At 40.0% G+C, this 21,953-nt stretch overlaps 1 protein-coding gene across 1 annotated transcript; it reads right to left on the reverse strand.

Annotated features, from left to right (window-relative positions):
* Nucleotides 1-17,566: 17,566 nt before the first annotated feature.
* egr1 (early growth response 1) lies at nt 17,567-21,537 on the reverse strand. Its single transcript, XM_047354406.1, has 2 exons — nt 20,865-21,537; nt 17,567-20,173 (listed from the first exon to the last, which is right to left on the reverse strand). The coding sequence occupies exons 1-2, from the start codon at nt 21,073-21,075 to the stop codon at nt 18,849-18,851; spliced, it is 1,536 nt and encodes a 511-aa protein (XP_047210362.1). The 5' UTR covers nt 21,076-21,537; the 3' UTR covers nt 17,567-18,848.
* Nucleotides 21,538-21,953: the final 416 nt, after the last annotated feature.

Genomic DNA, 21,953 nt, shown 5'->3' on the forward strand with positions numbered 1-21,953 from the left:
ACACCTAGTAAGAAAGAAAGGGGAAAAAAGGCTCAAATTGAGGCAGCTTGCTGAAGGGCGGCCTGCCAAAAGAGTGGGAAAGAGAGACAGCCACACGGACAAAGGGAGCGAGCAGGAAAGTCCTTACATAGTCCACAGGAAGAGCTGTGTCAGGGCAGGAAGCGCCTTGTTTGGGCATAGATGTTTCCTGGATGGCTGGAAGACTGACATTTCCTCTGCTGGTTTGCTTCTGGAGTGGGGATCACATGAATGCTTGAGGGAGGCTGCAGGGGTGATGGTGGTGGGTCGCCAGCTGGGAAGGGCCAGACTCGCTCTCTGGTTTCACCTCTCTCCCTCCTTCCCTGTCTCTCTCTCTGTCTCTCTCTCTCTCTGCTTTGCTTTCCTTTGCTTTTCTTTGCTTTGCTTTGCGCTGCACAGCCTGCAGCTAGTGGCTTATTGCTGTAGCAGACACTTTGTGGGTCAGCTTTCAGTCATGGCCCCTAATGACAGTAAACCACAGAGCAGTGAGGATATAGCATGGTACACAGTATTGCAATACATTTTGTGGAGCACTCAGACATATCTTAATTCAACGCAATTAAGTTGGACAGCTGTGGTTGCCTGTTGTACTCTTTCATCAAAGCTATTTTAAGGTTTTACCAGTTAAGTCAACTTTAGTGAACCTGTGCTGCATCTTAGATCTGGGCTGATCCTGTTTTACTCTTTGCTTTTAGATTATGTGGATCTCTCAGAAGGCAGACTTTAAATGAATTTATATTCTCTGTTAAAAGCCATTAAAATGTCTAGTTTCATGTGTTATAATTTGTTGTGTCTGGTATTGCAGTTTTGCCTAAAAGTATCATTGAATGCTGATGCCTGCAAGAAACTAAATAACCACTTAGACTGAGGGTGTGTCTGCCTCTTGAAGAGCTGTCCCATTTGTTAATGAAACATTTGAAACTCACTGGCTCTGCTCTAAAATCAATCAAACTCACATTACATTTAAATAAAAAAAGGCCACGGTCAGTTTTTCATAGTAGGTGTTGGTTTATTGCTGTGTTTGGCTAGTGCGAAAAAGTTAAACTATTTATGTCTTTCTCAGTGTTTGTAATCACCGCTATTCTTCTGTGGAGACAACTGTATTCTGTGCGACTGCAGCAAAACCACAGAGAAGTATGCAAAAACATTACATAGGTTTCTAGATAATTTGGTGAGCCAAAAACTGCATGAAAGCTGTTCATGACTAGAACCAGGAACGACTTTACAGAACATCCAGTTTTTATTTTCAGGCACCATTTAAATGTCATTTTGGGAACTAAAAAACTGCTACAACTGCAAACAATGACATAACCTAGAAGGAGGAAATAATGAGAAACTCTGTCTTCATGTCCAAACATGACCCCGGATGTGTTATAAATTACAAAAGAAATGCTGAGTTTTGTTGTAGTATCTGAACAATCACAAATGAAGATCTCATCTCTGGTTATACCTCTCTCCCTCGTTACCTATATGTGGGGTGACGGTGGTAGGGGTACTTCCTGTAACTAGTGGGTTGCCGGTTCAAACCCCCACTCCACCTGTTTCAGTCGTTGTGTCCTTGGGCAAGACACTTCACCCACCTTGTTTGCTGATGGTGGTCAGAGGCAGCCCCGCTCCTGTCAGGCATGAGGGCCAACTATCTGCAAGAAGGAACATCGATGTTCAGTGTGAGCTGGGAGCTAGGTGAGGCTGGGGACTACTGATTCCTGTCATTTAGATGTTTAATGTTTAACCAAATCCAGAGCTTTTCTTAGTAAGTTCTCTTTTTAGGATCACTTTCCCCTCCCTAGAGGTGTCAAAACTCAAACTGAAACCCAGACACTTTACCCTAGAGACCAAAATCCTGTTGTACTGTAATTATTTAGTGATTTGCCATCTGTCCATTTGTCACAGACACAGACGTATGTTTCCTGGTAAACAGCGAGTGCTCCAATCAGATATAAATCCCCCCCCCCCACACACACACACACACAAAAACATTTACTTGTCAAGGAAAAGCAGCAGACAGAGGAAATAGGATGGTCAGTAGACCGCCATGGTGTTAAATAAAGCCAGAGACATAAATCAACACTCACAAGTCATCTGTTTCACAACAGTGGCTTATATTATTTCTGCTTTCATGTTTTTCCTGTTGACAATATACAGCAGGGAGTCAGTTCTGCTGCTACATAGCAACACTGCTCTGGATGGTGCTGCGATGGTGATGGCTGCCATGGAAAATGTGTGAGTGCGAGCGGTCAGCAAATTCAAACTAAGGCAGTGGGGTACAGTTTAAAATGTGCGAGTGCAAAGATACACGTGTGCCACACTTAAGAAATAAACCTAAGAGCAACTGAATAATAGTACGATCAGAAGAAAAGGAGTGTTTGAGAAGAGTGCTTAAAGTAAACAAGCATTCATTTAAACTAAAATATCATCTCATTTTATTGCTCTGGAGAAATAAAGAGACACTCATTCCCATCCGCACAGCAGAGTTTAGCCCGCTGGTCTGGATTGAATAACAGAAAAGAACTAGGGTCATTACTCTCAGTGAAGGACTCTATTAAGCAGCAGTGTTCAGTGCTAAATTCACACGTGTACGAGCACATGCTCTCACACCCCGAGGTGCAGAGCGAACCGTAAAAAGTGTGTAAGTGTGTGTGTGTGTGTGGGTGTGTGTGTGTGTGTGTGTGTGTGTGTGTGTGTGTGAGAGTGGAAGCGGGTCAGACGTGTGGCCTTTTTTGTGCAAATTACACTTAACTGCAGGGATATTTTCGAGCTTCAAAAACGTACACACATACACGCACAAGCTTTGTAATGTAGCACCATTACTGCCAGTTTTGCGTACATTAGAGGATAGAAATGATGGTAAGGAAGAGGATATAGGGGGCAATTTCACTGAGGGGGCATTTGAGGTATTTATAGCCAAACAGTTGAAGCGCTGAAAGCATGCTGAGTTCATGATCTGATCATTAATGCTTTCTAATGGAGACACAATTGCCAAAGAACAGCGATGCACAGCTGAAGCTGAATATTTGAGGGCACTATGGAGAAAAAAAAAATGTTGCTTTTCTATCACCTTGTCAAAGCATTTGAGCGCTGAGCCAAAAATTTCCCAAGCTGAAGTTGGGTTATAGCTGTGGTCAAGGCTCATGACTTCACTTTGGCAGTAATAACCTGTCAACTGTTTCACATTAGGAAATGTAAAACGTCTACATACACACTTGACAAAGCTGACAGAGGCTGACAAGCCACTGCATGCAGTCGCAGGTCCTAAATGAGGACCTAATGGTGTGGATGTGACAGAGATGGGACTGTGTTAAGCTTGCCACAGCACACCCTGCTTACTGTTAACTAGCTGTTAGGGGGACAGACGAGAGACATGCAGACAGAGGAAGGAGGAAAAAATAATGTTTAAAATTTGATTGATCTTATTTAGATGAGAACTGTTCAGAAGTCAGGATATTTTTTAAATAAATCACATACTAATAATTAACAATTGCATTACTTTTAGAAGAATCTGTGATCAGTTTCTACAGTATAAGCATGTTCTGCACTATGTTGCATCAGTTTATTTTTTTTATTTATTTTGATACATTTTGTAAGTATCCAAGTAAACAAAAACACCACTTTCTGCTGATTTTTTTGCAAAATGTTTGTTTATGCTTGCTCAATAGAATACTTAGGCAGTTTCTGTATAGAGGGCAGTTTTATGCCTGAATTATTTAACTATACATGTAACCACTGTTGTCATTGTGGTTAGAACTATCGAATCAACTATCAAATATTTTCATTGAATCTACAATACCAACTGTGCCTCTCCTTTTTCCTTCAGAACTGTGCATTTCCTGGAAAACATCTAGAGTCAGTTCAGTGATGTATTATTTACAAATCATGTACATGATGATTTGGGACACTGTCTGTTGGTAAGATTCTTTCAAGAAGCAATAATTGATCCATCTGAAAAATTACCTTTGACATTGCTCTACTGTGCTTTGCTAACTCAGTTTGCTGTAGAGCTGCTGTCTCAAATTTAATTTCAAAAGTCCAAATCTATTTCCAAAGATCCAGAAAACATTGATGAGCAAATCCCTTTGTGCTTACAAATATTTGTTGTGACATCATTTTTGACAATAACGCACAATGAGCACTTTACAAGACATGTTAACCTAAACATGAATAACGTCATTAATTATCAAGCTTCAACAAATAAAAGGTTTTTCTTCACATACAAGAATAAACCAAAACAACAAACTGAACCTGAAGTGCAACAAGGCACTGTTACAGGAAAACAACTGATGTTAAAGGTACAGATACCCAAAGACATTTATGGTAATATATGGAAAAGATACCGTGTTCCTTAACCTGTGGAAGTATCTAACAATCTGGCAGTTATCTACAATTTCAATAGTTCAGCAGAAAATACTCAAAATTTTAAAGAATTAATATATTTTTGTAAAACATAAGTTGTAAAAATCTGCCTGTTGGTTACCTCTAAGTATTTCTCTAATAAAAAGTTCTTCACATGGGTCATGAATAATCAACGAATCAGCCATTTTTGTAAAATTTCACATAAGGGGCCACAATTCACACTACCTTTGACCAAGGTAGTATGGTCTGCAGTAATATTATGATTCTTTCTAACTCACTCACCATTAATCATGTTCAGGATGCAGTTTTTTTGAGAGCGACCAATAATTTGACTGCTCTGAGGTCTGTGAGTCCTCTGTGCTCCAACAGAAGGTCAATGGGGTTTTAGAAAGCGACTATAACGTCCTGAAAGCACTTAAGCAAAGCTTTATCATTTATTTCTAAAGGACTGTCTGACTGAGCGAAAGTGGCTCTAAAAAGTCTTCAGTAAGCAGTTCTCTGAGCAGCTATGCTAGCTCGGACAGCTTGAGATTGACGTGCTAATCCAGATGTAGATCAAAGTCTGGACCTTGAGAATCATTGCAGTAGCCTATGTTTGCCTCTTTTTGTTATGGTCCAAAACGTAATGCATTCTAGGGCCCTATACTACAACGCATGTTTAGCCTATCTTGGATTTTTTAAAGAAATACCGCTGAGCTAAATCTGTTGTCAACTCTGTATATCAACCCAGGGGTACTGACTCTGGATATTTGTGCTGTCATGTAAAATAGCTGGAGCGGCAATAAGAGGACCAATAACAATAAAGAGACAGGAAGAATGCTTATAAATAAGCAGCTTAAACTGTTCATCCTTATTAATATGCAGCTGTATACATATGAGTATTAAATCATTAATCTATCATCAACATGTTTTCATCTCTATGCAACAATCCGTACTGTTTTAAATCCTCTGTCTAAATGACCTATAAAGATATAACGTTTTCAATTCAGAAGGCAGTGATATTAAAAATGTCCAAGTTAGAATTTGCTGTGGTTAATTAGTGATGTTCAACAGTGTTATAAAAAGTCATATAAGTGAAATGAGTATTAACATAAATGTACAGACACAATATGTAGAACTTTGGAGAGGATGATGTGCTCTGCTCTCACGATAAATGATGACGAGATCTTTTCAGAGGGAGGAATTTCAATTAAGAAACACAATTATCGTTCATTTCTCTAGATTCTAACAGGAACAAACTCTAAAGCAATCAGTCTCATAAGGATCGGTTCTGCTGAGCTATAGCTCACAATGTTTTTTCTGAAGAACTAAGATGTAACAGTGAGCAGGAGAAAAAATGAGCGGAGGAGTGGGTTCATGCTTCAGCCTTCTGTCTTATATTTTCATTGTCTCAGGCCACTGATTGGTTAAGCAGTGCTGCTTTCTTTGTTCTGATCTGTAATCTGGGAACCTAACATGAGCAGGTTAGGGTTCCAGCATAAGTTACCATGGTGACTTAACCAGATGGGAAGTGAACAAGCTTTCTGAAAATTACAAAGTGAACCTTAAGTTATCTGGATAAGTCACCAATCCTGTTTTGTCAGATTTTCTTCTCATCATCTCCTGTCTTTCTCCATCACACTTAATGTAAACGGGAGCGCTTTGTGCAAGTTTAACAACTTTCCCTATGAACCTCTGCTGACTGCTGAGTAGTTTGCTGTTAAATGAAATCAATCAAGTCAGAGATTTTGCCTTGAAGATATGTTTTTTGTAATCCAGTTATTCGAATTACTTGAGGAGCTGTTTTTACTTTAGATAAAATACAAAACAAGTTCAGCACTCTTTTGTTGCAAATATATTCACAACGCCTGACAGATAGCATATGTCAGTTAAAGTGTTTATACAAGATTAATTACGGCAAATCTGTAATCTTAAAAAAATCTTCATCTCTATATTATTTTTAGTGGACACAGTTTAAACTCTGAAAAATGACTAGTTTTACTAAATTGTATACAGTAAATGAATGAAAGCAAACATGAACAAATTACTGATTTACTTATTCAGTATTGTCAAGTGTCTCATAAGTGGACAAACCAGTCCTGAAGTTGTCTTTTTGTTTCTATGATCCAAGTTTTTAGGATTGACTAAATTAGACAGTACTGGGTTCAGGTTATTTGATAGACACAGCTGAGGTAGCAGTACTTCATGCTTGTCTTAATGCTGGTGAAAACCAGACCCACCCAGCAGGTATCCCACCCCCCATGCTTCCCGCAGCATCCTGATGACATCAGATGGTGTGGAAAGCAGTCATTAGTTCCACCTCATCACTGAGGGACAAATATAGCATCGCAAGGCTTTCATCAGACAGGGAGGACAGCTGTAGTTAGGGGGTGGAAAAAGGAACCTGGCCAGATGATGATACACATTCAGGGCATCTCTCCTTTATCACTAGTTCTCCAATCTCTCTGTCACTCGTTATCACGCTGTCATGACTGCAGCTGATAACACCTTAAGACTGCTTCCAGAAAGAAATACGTGACTTGTGGGTGTTTGAAGCATAGCCTATCACACACACGTCTTTTAAGGAAGCAAGATATATATACCTAATTCCAACCAATTTAATCCAATGATAATACATTCTTGGTCATGGTAACTTTTTATTTTACTTTTCTCTGCACTATTTCTTAAAGATATAAATATATTAAATATTCTAATATATTAACTCCAATACAGACACAGTTTTTAAAACCATACACACATTTTCTGCTTGAATATGTGTTACTTGCTGGGAAACTAATGTATTTGCTAAGCAATTTTTAATAGATTGAGATCACCAAGCAGTCTCCAATCTCTGTTACCTACATGATCATTCGACACTGGCTAGATCATCGGTGGTTTGGAAAAACTCATCTCAGTTTAAAATAAATTATGATAATATTGCACACTTGTACTGAAATATTTTCTCTGCTCTTGCTTTGCTTGCCTCCTTGCACAATGTCACTGCTACTAAGCAGTTTTCTGAATGTAGAATTTCCCTAAAAAGATGAGTGGTTTCTGCATCTGCACCATCGAGGAGAAAATACCCTCATTTTATAAGCAGCATGAGATGATGCAGATAAAGAGAGCTTCTGTACAGAACACTGCTCACCTTCTAGTATGCCATCCTGCCCAATTATTTGAATGTAATGCTGCATTCCATGAATATGTCTTTTTACTTAAGATCAAAAGGAATTATGCACTGACCTTTTCAAGGCAATAACACAAGGGCTTCTTTTTATGAGTGGCACTGTAACTCATAAATATATTGTCAAGCTTTCCTCCTACTTCGCCTATTTCTTATAGCTCAGCACAATGACAGAGCACCTTTCCATTGCGCAACAAATACATTTTGTATTTCAACCGCAGCCTGAAAAACTCACAAAGGTTTTGGGTTTCCCAGCAACCAGCCTATGTGCACAATTTTGAGATGTGTGTGCTTTTCCCCAGCTAGGATCACCAACTGAATCTGGAGCATTGCTCATTGAGATATCTTTGGGTGCAGCCAGGGAAGTGGCAGGGCGCCATGTGCATAGCAGCCACTGTAACCACAGTGTTGCAAGAAATTACTTTGAGTGTTACCATCCCTATGCGGGCCTGCAGAGATTGTAGCCTGCAGGCCACACTACATGGGTAAGCTCCCACTTCCGGTACCCAACTCTGATGCTGTACCCAGGACCCAGATATTTTGTCACCACAATGATGGCCCCTCACGATTTCAGCGTGGAAGTTGTGCATTTGGGGAGCTACCATGCTCCATCCCACATAATGGGAAGCGCAAACCATTTTTGATTCACCCCTGAAGAACTTTCCATGACCCTGAAGAGAATCCCCATGTTCTGTTTGATATTGTTGTTGAGTGTGATCTTAGTCCAATGTGAAGGTGACATTCAGATCTATAAAATCAGAAGGTTTGTATTTTATAGTTTGCAAATTTAACTGGAAATGTCTTTTCCATTCACATGTGATTAGGCCTCAGCATTTAAATGGGGCTTTGCGACTACTAGATAACAGTTGCTGCTTTTGTCATCCCTGGTGTTGCATCATGCTTCAACACACACAGCACCACTGTCAAAATACCAAAAAAATGATCTTTCAATATCTTATCTTAAATAATAACTTAAATTATCTTTCTGAACCAATATCATTCAAAATGTGTGAGATTCCTGTGGCACATTACATTATTTATTATCTAACAAATAGGTTAGGGATTATTATTTGGTTGCTCGTAGACCAAATGCACTGGGTATTATTAAGTACCACTGAACTGTGGTTTTCTGTGGAAAAGCTGTGCGTGGGTGTGTGTGTGTGTGGGCGTGTGTGTGTTGCATGGTGAAACAGGTGGCCACTGAGTTGGAGCAGACACCTGGTCTCCATCTTTGGAATGACAGGTGTTGAAGTCACCACAGGTCACATCTGGATGGTGGAGGGAGAGACCCAGCTCAGCTCTCTTTTGATGTATAAGAGCGAGACACTGGATGAGATCAGAGTAGATGGCTTGTTGGTAGTATTTTGTATAATACACAAATGCCCAAAAGACCAGGGATGTGTGAATAAAAGAAACCTCTTTATTGTAAATCTGGTTTGAGTAATATTCAGTCAAAAAGCCTGAAGACATGCACATACTCACACATACAGCACTGAGGCTCTCACCTTTAATCGGGGCTGTTGTGAAAAGCCGGTGGTAGTTCTGAACTCTTGAACTGCAGCTTTAACCAAAAGTGGCTGCCCTGAAATGGATTCCTGCTGTTTCATGTGGAGAGCCAGTTATAGAAATGTGAATATTTGGGGTCTGTCAAAGAAAATGGCAGCAGAAGCATTTAGAGTGAATAGATTTCAAAATAAAGTCCAAGCAGCTGAAGAGAGGCAATTTGGAGGTACTGCTGGATGCTAGTTATAGTCTCGCACTATTACTGTTTGCATGCCAAACGTATGGCTTGTTTAGGTCATAAATAACGGTTCTTGCTTTTCATGAAAAATGTCTGAAAAAAGGCAAGTGAGCATAACAATGATCAAATGCATGGTATGGATTACAGTGCATTTGATCAGTGAAATAATACTCCTTAAACTTGTTCATATTTTGAAAAGGTATGTAAGGTATGTATGTAATGTAACCAAAATGTTCAGTGTATGTTATTGGGAATTTTTCAGATAGACCAGTTCAAGAAATCTGAAAAGAAGAGTGTTTTTTTTCATTCTGTTTACTCCGAGACCTCTAATAAAATCAAAGGTAACTCACTGCTTTCAAAAGACACCTAACTGGTAAATATGCTCCACTCATATGTTATTTACATAATTTCAGCATAAATAGAGCCATTCTGTGAAGTCCTCAGTGGTTTGCTAGAAAACATTAGGGAACAAGCAGCATCATGAAGACCACAGGTCACAACACAGGTCAGAGGATGTTTGTGGATAAATTTAAAGCAGGGTTAATTTTTAAAACAATATCCTGAACTTTGAACATCTTACAGATCACTATTCAATCCATCAGAGATGGAAATACATTAGCATAAATATAAAGGCTTTGACAAACCTCTCTGTATTTGAGCCACTTCAACCTCACAGACATGTCTGCATCCCTGTTCATACTATTGTTAGCTCACCTGAACAAGTGCTTTCCATTTAGAGATATACATTTTTGAGTCCTATCCCTTAGGGGATGATAATGCAGTGCTTTATACACTGTTTACTCAGTAGAAGAGAACAAAATTATTGAAAAGAGTAAATGATGTAATTTTCTCACAAAAATATCAATAGTTTTTGTTACTTTGTTGTCCCTGATCTCTGCTCACTACATATCTGCAAAATACACTTGGATGTTGCTTTTTTCTTCTCTGATCTGAGTCAGTGTTTTCATCTTCTGATATGTGTTTGGGGCTACATCCTGACTAGGGTTTCCCCTGCTAGCATGCACAGACAACACAGTCATAAAAATCTGGGCTGCACATGGACATCCACAAAGACCGTAGTGGATGGGTACAAATGATTAAAAGTTACAACACACAACCTTAGAAAACAAATGAGAAGCAGAGCAGAAGACGAAGTATGAACTAGGTCCAAACTGGTAAGAAGGAAATGGTAGTCCTGGAGAAGTTACAGCTCCCAAACATTTCAGCCTGTGATCCCCAAAATAACAGTACCAGAGACTGGTACTATGTATCCCCATAGGTGACTGAAAAATAATGAAAAGAAAATCCAAGTACAGTCATAACCACAACACCAAAGAACAGAAAATATAAGTTCCAGTGAAGATATTGACCTCAGAGTCATGGGAAACTTGAAAGAAGTTGTCTTGACTTCCTGTGTGAAGCAGCCAATCAGACGTCAGGGTCTGTGAAAGAGCCACCCTAATCCCACCCCCTGAGTTTGATGGGTCATGTTGACAGTTTAAGTAATTTCATGATGACATTGCTACATGGAGCCATCAAATAAATAAATAAAAAGTGAAATGATTACATGGATTTTTAAATTAATTAATTTTTTTTTGTCATTGTTGTGCATTTCATAATTTAATGGTATATTTATTTTTTTTAATAACCATTAAATAAAATAAATGATACATTTAATTTTTTCATTGGACATTTAAAGATACATTTATTTATTTCACAGTACATTCACATTTATTTATTTATTTATTTTTGGTCCTTTTGGCCCTCCATACACCTCAGGGTTCACATCACAATAATTCCGAAAATCATCTTGCGACACCCCGGGGGATCCCGACCCCCACTTTGGGAACTACAGCTGTAAAGTACTGTAGGTGAAAAAAATGCCTTCCTTTTGTATTTTAAATGGCATTTTGAAGAGAATAAATGCTGACCAACATGTTTTGACCAAGTTTAGCTTTTGAGGATAATTGTTAGGGCAGCTTTTCGGCTGAACTCACTTTCACATTTTAGTCAAACCCTTTATTTACAATATTTTTAGAGCTATTTCTATTTATGAATCAAGGTTTTACACAGCCTCTTTAGAAGTCTCTAATGTTCAGCTGCTCATTAGAAATCTACTGCACAACCCACATCTTTCTCATAAGAAGAGAAAACCTGAGAAGAATCGCTACATTTATTTACCCATCTTCACCAACTCTGTTCAGGGATTACAGACAGAAAAAAATAACTCAAACCTACTTACTAGCCTTGACACATAAAGACTTTAAGGCTCTGTTTGCATTTCAGAGCCACCCAGGTGTCTTTTGTGTAGCTGTAGTGTACTTGATGCCGAGTTGAAGAGGTGTCATATTTGGAGGTACTTAAGCATGTGTTGTTTTTGTTGTCTGTTCAAAGCCACCTACTTCAATCAAGAAAACCTTATTAGGTAGAGTTAGAGTTGCCAGGACACCTGTAGATCATACGGGAACTAATACGTCAAAAATTTGCTTTGTGTGCTGCAAATCATGATAAAGATAGCTACAAGTTGTGCTTTTCTTACATCTTGGGAGTTTTGAACAGTTTGAGAAGAACACAATCACACATTTTAAACAACACTTTGTGTGCCTATTGTGCTTCTTTAGAGGCAAAGAGAACATATGTTAATCCATTAAATGCTGGATTAAATATGGACTGTAACATTTTGTCTTGATGTGACTATACAATAAAATATACCGTTTTAGAGCCAAACCAAATTTTAAAACATAAAAAAATCACAATTTCACAAGTTGAAAAGCAAATAATTAAAAAACGCTTCTGAAAACAAAAAGGTCACACCTCTCCTAACTACAGGAATGTAAATGGTGTACTGGATCCCCAGTATATATTCCTGATAAAAACAGGCCTCTTTTTTAAGAATATGTTGAATAGATGTGTGGTTGTTTCTTGGCAAAGCACCAAAAGGATATGTTGAACACTCCAGCCTCAAGTATTATCAAATGCAGGAAACATGGATGAGCTCTATGGAAGCAAACAAGTTAAGCTGAAAGGTTTTGGATGACTGTTTCTCCATTAGAAACACATTTTTCTCCAGGATTATGAAGCAAACATAGATTCATGGGAAGGAATAGTCCAACCCTGAGGGAAGAGGGCACAGCACAGTTCATGCTACAGCTATGAAAACATCTCAAGCAGGAACTCAATAGCCAGAGTACTGAGTTGACCACAAGGGTTTTTTTTTGTAAGTGATACACATATTAAAAGCTTTCTTTAAGTGGATTTATTTCTTCATTTGTCTTCCGTAAGTACAAAACCTCTGCTCATCGCTGCAGATTGCATTAAATCAGTAGTCTCATTCTCCAATTGTTCCTCTTCCATAATTGGCAATGTTATCAGCTTTAGCCATGACTCAGTTTCTCTGTGTCTGAGCCAAAGGAATGAGAGAGCATTTAACACGTTGGTGTACAGAAGCTAACTATAGATGGACTTATATCGTTTGAGTGGTTGGCCTGATGGGGTCCTCCAAACAACATCTTGACAGCTCTATTACTGTAATGCAGGTAAACCCTCAAGCGTAAAACAATGACTCATCATGTGGAGAAAAGTTAAAATTAGAATAAAGAAAACTTCTATCTGAATGCTGCTAGAATTTTTGTGTTTTATATTAAAGATTTCTTCACAAACAGCAATTCCCCTCTGTGGTGAATGACAGAGAGCCCAGGTTGGTAAGGTCTTCGATCTACTACTTTCAGACAACATTGATGTTGATGTCCTGTTCTTTACAAGATAAATCACCATGTAAATGTTACCTTATGAACTTAAATGTAACCTTTAGACTTTCCAAACCCTACTTTCTCTTGGATGGCCATTTTGGGATTTTTTTAGATATCTAAACTGCAGATGTAACGTCATTGCAGCTGTCAACTGTGTCCTCAGCTGCCTTGTGCTAACTTTGTCTTTCACACAATTTACATATTGACAGTTAATTTCGATCATGGAAATAAATTTACCTATTGTGAGCTAAAGGCCTGAACAAAATTAAAAAGGTAAAGTTTTAAAAATTATAATGTATGATCTTTATGCTTTGCACGTTTTAATGTTGCAATCCACCTGAAATGTACCAGCGAGGAGAGTGGAAATCAGTCAGTTAATCCATAAATCCCAAAATGTGCAACAGGTGTCGCACAACAGGAAAAAGTACCTGATGTCTGTTTTTCTGAGATAAAAAAGCCATCCCAGGGAGGCAGACTGAAGCTCAGAACATGAGATCAATGGAATGTATTTAAAAGACATTAGAGAGCAGTCCTACTGTCACAGTTCTGATACAGTACAGGAATCTAGCCTTTCAGCATACAGTGCCACTTCTTTTTGAATGTGATCCTCCAGTGGCTTCCCTGCTTCGCTTATATCTCCATGTCTAGATACAAGACTGGAGAAAGGCCAGCAGTGTCTAAGCCAGGATTCAGTTTGTCCTACCCAACACCGGGTCCCTCCCTAGCGGCCCGAGGGACGTCGAGGGGTGAGGACAGAGGAGAATGGATGGCTGCTGGCTTGGGAGTCCCTCATTCACTCTCTAACTTGCTCACATTAAAGTGAGCTCTAATCACTGCAGGGACTTGGCCAATGATGTGCTTATCAAACGGCATATTTCAAAAAGGCATCTTAAAAGGCCCGAGGGCGAAGAGGCAATAAGAGCACATTTGTATGTGGATGAAAGGGAAAAGTGTAGACAGACCTTGCATCAGAATACAGCGGGGGGAGATCATTAGCATCACTAGCAAAATATGCAGAGAGAGTGAGAGAGTGAGGTGGCGCTGGGATGGGGTGGTTGGGCTGTGGGAGAAAGAACAGTTCTCTTCACTGTTCATTTTTTAATTTGTTTTTGTTATACAAAGTTCCCAAAAAGAATATGAGAACAAATACATTTTTGAACAAAGGCTGGTCTCTTGAAGAGGAAACCACTGGGGTACGTGAGGTGACTCCACTGTGGGTTACAACACAGTAAAGCCACAAACGCATCTCCTCTGACTCTCCTCTGACAGAACACACCCTGCATGTGAGCTTTGAAATTTAAGGAAGAGCCTCGAATCAAACACCGTCATGAAGCTACACAATTCCACTGTTCTTTCAGTGACAGTAGCTGCATGTCTTTCTAGCATGTTGGTTATGGACTCTAACAAATTCAGGCCACAGCCCCCCTGTGTGACAAACACTGGTTGAAATACTGTCTCCTAACTGTAAAAAAAGGGCTGAGAGAATCAGTTTGTGGTTTCCTCTTAGAGACTTTCCAAAAGTGTGGCAAAATGAGAAAGTTTTGATTTAAAAGCTGCTGAATGGCTCTTTATTTGCTGCCAGACACCAAAACGATGCTGCTAACAATGAGAGGACACGTCAGATTTCAGGAGTTTAAGCCACACAAGGAGTCTTGAGAATCCCCTTCAAAAAAACTGAAATAAGCTTCTATCATGTTTTAAACATCAACATGATTTATCGTAGCGCAAATATGATTTGTGTTCATGTGAAGGAGAGAGTTTTTCTGTTGTGCTCATTTTCAAACATTTTTTTTTTTTTTTTTAAAGAAAGCAGGGGAAGAACAGATGGCTTACAAGAAACTGAGGTAATGTGTTTTTTTATGTTTTTTTTCTCTTTAGCTGTGTCATTTCAAATATGTTTTTGTTGTGTTTCGTTGTTGTGTTGTGTCCTGGAATAGGTTTTACCAGAACCGTCTTGCAGAGGCATGTGCACTGGATATATCATCTACACCCCAGTAAAATTCACAATCAAATTTCTGCCAAAACCTGTAACTTTAAAAAGCGAAAGTGCACAAAAAATGCAAGAAAGTTGGGAACATTTGAGAAACATTGCATGTACAAGTTTGAAGTTGGATGCATTTAGGATGCCAAAATGTTTAAGACTTAAAGCCTGTAATTTAGATGATAAATGAATGACAAAAGCAGGGAAAATTGTTTTTATTTTACGCTTTTTACCAGTGTGGACAAATTTGTTGGTCCTCGTAATGAGAACGTGTGAAAAGCCTAAAAAGAATTAATTTTATTGCAGCAGCATATTCTAACATTGAAAAATAATAGAAACACTCAACATTTAATTTGAGTGTATTTATTCAGTTTATCTCATGTTAGGAAAAGAGACTAAATCTGTGGTATAGTTGTTGTTACTCCTTGAAAATGTATACATTACTTTTTAAAGTTCATTAGAGCTTCTTGGAACCTTTACTGAAAAATGCAGGATTTCCTATTTCTCTGGGCAATAAATAAATTTTGACATAAAGACCTATTTCTTTTAGCCATGGATTAAAATTTATGTAGATTGCTCAGAGCATAAATTAAATCTCAAAAGCTCATTGTTAGAGAAATACAGCAAAAAGGGCATTTTTGGATCACCAAGTAGCCATACCATCTATAACATGCTTAGTCATTTGTTTTTGTTTGTTTGAGGAGGTATGTTGGGGAAAAAATCTTTTCTGTCCTATCAAAAAACATAAGCATAGGATGTGCTAAACTAAGACTTTTTTTTGCAAAGCTGAGACTTTAACTAGAATGCTTCTAGGATTCAACAACTAAAGACTCCAGATGGGTTTGGCAGGAAACACAGGATGAACATATGGAAGAATCACTTTTAGGTATGGTGGAAAGCTGTGACGCTGTGGGCCTGTTTCTCATCCAAAGACACTAGGAACCTTGGTGGAGTACATCAAATCTTTGAAAATGCCATCAAATTTTAAATATAAATGATGTGATTTCTGTCAGTAAACTGAAATTGGTAATTTTACATCATCTTTCAGGAAGATAATGACCAAATAAAATGGGCGAATCAACAACAGGCACAAAATCAACCTTGTTCCTTGTCTGTGTTAGTCCCCTGATTTAAATCTGGAAACCTGTGGCGTGAGCTGATCGTCAGAGAGGACCTAGGAGACTGATTGTGAAACTGCGCAGAAGAATAGATGATACAGTGAGTTATTTCTTAACCTGAGAACTTTTAACAACTTAAAAAATTTATTCTAGTTGAAGCTTGGATATTTCAAGTTTTTTTTTTTGGTGGGATTATATGACTTTGCATAAAAGATGAATATGCAAGAAAGGAAATAGTGTTAAAATACTAGAAGATGGTGGCTACGTGTACTGTTTTTTCAGGGACATTGAGGGTTGAGAGCAAAAACATGTTCAGCTTTGAAACAATGAAGAACAAAGACTGATAGATCTGGAATAATCTCAAGCAATTATACTCCTGTACATCGGCATCAGTGCATCATACAGATGCAGCTACATTAGGGCTGTGCAGACTGCGAACTGATGCCAAGCAAACACACATAGGCACACGCAACTCATCAGACTCAGTTTGGAAATTCAGGATCAAGAGACCAATTATCTTAATTATTCTCCTTTTCCCTCCATCACTCTAGTCTGCATGTTTTCCCGCTTTCTATTTTAGCTGTGTTTGCATTTGTGGTTGTTTTGGTGTGCACATTTCACAACACAAAATCACTCCAAAGCTCACAGAATAGCAGCTTTGCATCTACTCTGGCTTTAAAAAAATCAGCAAAACAAAACCAGCGGCCTTAATTCCAAAGTCAAACATGAAACAAGACTCCTTTTGCATGGGGATTGTTGTGGTCATTGAATAACACTGGTGCATTGAAGCTGGGAAACCAAAAGGACCTGAGTTTAAACCTAGGCTGCTTCTGCTGCTCCGATGAAACAGTTACTGGCACAACCTGCACGGAAATTAACCAGTCCAGTTCTGCAGCTCGCTTGCTAAGAGGTGACAACGTCTTGCGGAAAAGAGGGGCAATTATTGTGTGATGGATTTCACCTGTACCTGGTGAAAATAATTCAGTGCACATCTCAGGACAGTGAAATATCCCTATCTGAAAGCATTCCTTTGTCACCACACAGAGGGAGAGACACTGTCATTTTTTTCAGATCAAATCACTGGCAGCATGTTTGCCCAGCAGTGATGGCATGAAATCTCTGATAAAATGGAAATTTACATAACTTCAGCATCTTCTACACTAAGTGAATTCTACATAAAAGTCGTTCATCTTGAGTGTGTGGAGGCATCAAAGCCAGGCACTGGTGTTATTATTATTATAGGACTTTGTATTAAATTTATTAAGACTGAAACAGATATTTTTTGTTTATGATTTAAATCCACTGAATATAATCAAACATGTAGTTTAATTAGAAATGTGATCTTCCTTGCATGACGTTTGTATGATTTCATGTGATGTGCGAAAAAGTCTGAAGTATGTTCAGAAGCAGAGCAGTCAAACGACAAAGTGTGAAAACAACTCTTCATTTGTATTCATATTTTTCTTTATTTATATTTCATTTCTGGGAGGATATCTTGTACACCAAATATCCCATTGGCAGTTAAGCGCATTCAATGTGTTTAGAAGCCAGAAACAGTCACTTGTTTTAACAAACACAAATACAAAATAAAGATAACCACAAAATAATGAACTGCATGTAAATAACATACAAAAGAATCCCATGCCTACTCAGTAGGTAACTTCAACATTCCAGCTCTTGAAGATGTGGATATTTACACTTACAAAAATATACTTTATAATTTTGTATCCGTTTTTTGTTTTTTTGCTTACATTCTGATAAAATGAAGCGGTGCCCTCATAGCTCATTCCTTTTTCTTCCTCCCTCTGAGTGCGTACATTCTGTAACAAAAATATTCCCTCAACCCTTAAGGCGAGATGCAGTGCATCCACTCTCGCGCTCAGCCGAGTCACAACGTCTGCAAGGCTTCACGAAAGGCACCGAATAACAGGAACGTTTGTCTTGTTTAGGTTTTTGTCATCTTTTTTTTTTTTTTATTTCTCTGTTTTTCAATATAACCAAGCGATATGTCACATGTGAGAAAGAGATAGTACCAGTGGATGATATTTACAACAGAAACTAACATCACTCTTACTCATGCTCGAATACTTAAGTGCTTCTTTTTTTTATCTCAAACAATGTCAAAACGTATCACAGCATCATCACTACATAATAGAGAAAGTATGTAGAAAATATGGCCCTGCTCACTTCAAATAATACAATGCAAATAATTGTTCACATCAGTGGTACCGAGGAATGATAAAAACGAAACATGGCACATGTTCAATATCATATACAATATATGATAGCTTATGTATATCATTCATTGTCTTTTGTATGAATGCCTCAAGGACGACCGTGCCTGAGGAATCTGTCTGTCTCTTGTTTTTGGGGTTTTTTTTGTTTTGTTTTTTGGGTACCTGATAGCACAGACCCGCAGGAGCGGTTTTCTTTCTGTCTCTGGAGTCCTATATGCATTTGAAGGGCTGCATTTGTTTTACAGAGACAATATAAAATCCATTTTACATATTGTACTGTCCTTGCCCAGTCCTTGACATGTGTCTCTTTTCTTTTTTTTCAGGCAAATCTCAAGATTCACCTGCACTGCACCCAGGAGAAAAAAAAGTGCTTTTTGGGAGGAGGGAAAGTAAGTCCCTTTGATGCTGATTTCTTTCCCTTCTAAAATGAAAACCTTGAAGAAGGAGAAGTGCGTTGAGAGTACAAAAATGTTTTTCTCTTGGCTCCTCTTTTAGCAGATCTCAATTGTCCTTGGGGAGAGGGTGGTCTGCATGTCTGAAAGTGGGGTGGGCACTGGAGAGCTGTAGATGTTGGATGCAACAGAAGAAGCGAAAGAGTTTGCGACTTGGGACTGGAAGGTGGTGGACATAGACGCCGATGGGTAGGTGGTGGCGATGGATGGAGAGGGATAGGAAGTATGGACTGGAGAGGAGTAGCAGGAGGTGACTGGAGAGGAGTAAGAAGATACTGGAGAAGGGTAGGAAGTGATGGGAGAGGGGTAGCTAGAGGCAGGTGAGGCAGAAGATGCTGGCGCTGACGTTACCACAACGGCTCCAGCCTTCTCTGCCTTCTTGTCCTTCTGTCTCAAGTGGATCTTTGTGTGCCTCTTTCTCTCGTCGCTGCGGGCAAACTTGCGTCCGCAGATCTCGCAGGCAAAGGGCTTCTCCCCTGTGTGGGTGCGGATGTGCGTTGTCAAGTGGTCGCTGCGACTGAAATTACGCATGCAGATGCGGCACTGGAAGGGTTTCTGACCGGTGTGGATGCGGATGTGACGCGTCAGCTCATCAGACCGTGAGAATCGACGATCGCAGGTCTCCACAGGACAAGCGTAGGGCCTTTCGTGTGGCGGCGTCTTGCTTGGCCGTGTGGGGTACTTGCGCATGCGGCTGGGCTTTATCAGCTGAGACTGGTAGACAGATTTTAAGTCCTGGGACCCTGTCTGAGTGGCAAAGGCCTTGATGGTGGATAGAGGAGTAAGTGAGGGCTGGCTTGACTGACTCTGGAAGGGCTTTTGGTCTGGGGGCACAAGGCTGATCTCTCCCTGCTGCTGGGGGAAGAGGTAGTCAGGAATCATGGGAACAGGGAAACTTGTGCTGCAGGTTTTGCCATTAGGGTATGCAGGGGGTGGGTACTGCACCGATCCAGCCGAGCTGGCAAAACCCTGGCTATGGTCTGAAAAAATGTCAGAGTTGGGGCTGGAGTATGTCGGGGCAGCTGAGTAGATTGGGTTGGGCTCACTGTGGTGGATTGAGGTGTTGAGGCTGGAGCTTTGCGATGAGGAGGAGGTTGAGGAGGAAGAAGTGGAGGAAGACGCGTTGGTTGACGAGCACGAGGAGGTCTGTGAGGAAGCTGAGGAAGAGTTTGAGGTGGGAGCAACATTGCCCATTAGGCCGGTGAACAGGCCCAGGATGGGCTCCGCCCAGAGGCTATTGCTGCATGTGGTGGCAGGTTCTAGGGTGAAGCGGCCAGTATAGGATATGGGGGGTAGCCTCTGAGTGGGATATGTCTGCTCCCCAAGTGGCTTCTCACAGGAGAAGGGGATATCAGATAATGTATCTGCAAAGAGCAAGGGGAAAAAAACATTAATCAAACTGTCAATATCTGGAAAAATACTGCTGCCAAAAAGGTAGGCAGCATGTTACACCCTCTACTCTGTCATAGATCAGTAAGATAAACACCCTCCAACCAAACTCTTGTCCTCCTAACTCCTAAACTGTCTATATCTTAGCAAGCAGCAGTGCAGCCTTTCTTATGTTACATTTTCATCTAATAACAATTTCTCAATCTTTCTTTCATTTTCTGTCTTCCTGTGTTGCACAAGCACAGACAGAAAAACAAAGATTCCTGAAGACCATTAAAGCCAGAAGCAATTGATTACCAAAAGCTGCAGCTCAGCTGATTATGTGAATATAATTTTAATTGAACAGGAGTGTCTAAAGCATGTGGTGACTGAGCAACATTTAGCTATTTTGAGGTAAATCGTGTGAACATATATATTATAATTTTTTTTATATATTTAGCTTAGTTTTGTAAGGTTTTTATACAAGTAGCAAAGAAATCACCTTGACTTTTAGTTTGCAAAACCATAGCCCTGATCATTTAACAGCTGACTGTTTACCATTGTTTAAAATACAAATGTAGCAATAAATAAAAGTTTAAATAAAACTCTTTACTGTAACTTAGAAAATATGATCTAAACTTCAGCACAGCATTGAGTAAAAGAAGCTGAAAGAAGCTCATGTCTTACCTCCAGGTAGGTGGTCGTACTGCTCCCCTGGTTCCCCGGAGCCAAAGCCTGCACCCTCGGGTGCAGAGGCAGTGAGGAAGGGGGTTCCCGCAGAGCTGAGCATCATCACCTCCTCCAGTTTCGGGTAGTTATCCATGGGGGAGTGAGGGAAGCTCAGAGGCTCTGAGATCTGCAGGGTAGGGAGGATCATCTCGGTCTTGGCTGCAGCCATCCTCTGCTGGTGCTGAGGCTGCGCTGGTGGCTGCTGCAAAGTCGCTGTGGTTGTGTGCTGGCAGAGCGCTGCCTCGCAGGTGGAAGGGATCACTTAGCCCAACACTCAAGACGATGCAGTGGATCCCTTGTTTTCAGCCTTCCTCCGTAGCTCTTCTTCTCCAGTTGGTGAATTTCCTTTTCCTCTCAGAGGTGAGAAAAATCCACTTGTCTTTTCAGCAAGAAAAATCTAATCAGTCCTCTACACTCATTCCCTAAAATTAATCAAAACCGATCAACTGATCAATCTTGATTTTTTGCATTGAATTAGGCTACCTATCCAATCAGGTTCTGACCGTCTTGGATGGTTGTTGTTTTGACTTTTTTTGTTTTACTTTTGTAGTGATATTTCTCAGGCAGGGACTTCTATGTATCTCTGTTCTAACTGTTGCTCATGTGGGCTCTCAGAGCTCTCTGTGAGCTGCGAGGTTTCCCCGCTCTTATAAACCCTCTTGTCGTGACGTAGATGTCCATATTTGGTGGCAGAGGAAGCCCATATTTAGGCATTGCAGTGGAGAACACACGCCGGCCTGAGGGAGAGCAGAGGAGCGATTTTATATTAAGCGCTTGCAGTATATTTGCGAAGACAACGCCGCTCTCCCTCTCCTCTCTGGTCCAGAATCAATGCGTTTTCATAGCCGAGCGGCTCAGGCAGACAATCGGAGTAATTCTCGCTCTCACCCGGTCCTCAGATAGGTCTGATTCGGATTTCCCATCTGTGCAGCGGGCTGCTGGCTGCTCCCGGAACCCTTTGCACCGCCGTGCCTTATAAGGTCGTGACTACATAAGGACCTATTCCGGTGGGTTTCCATTTCCCTGTCCTTATTTGGAGCTTCCTGA

This window comes from Girardinichthys multiradiatus, chromosome 23 (genome assembly GCF_021462225.1).
Source record: "Girardinichthys multiradiatus isolate DD_20200921_A chromosome 23, DD_fGirMul_XY1, whole genome shotgun sequence".
In the NCBI taxonomy this organism is placed as follows: domain Eukaryota; kingdom Metazoa; phylum Chordata; class Actinopteri; order Cyprinodontiformes; family Goodeidae; genus Girardinichthys; species Girardinichthys multiradiatus.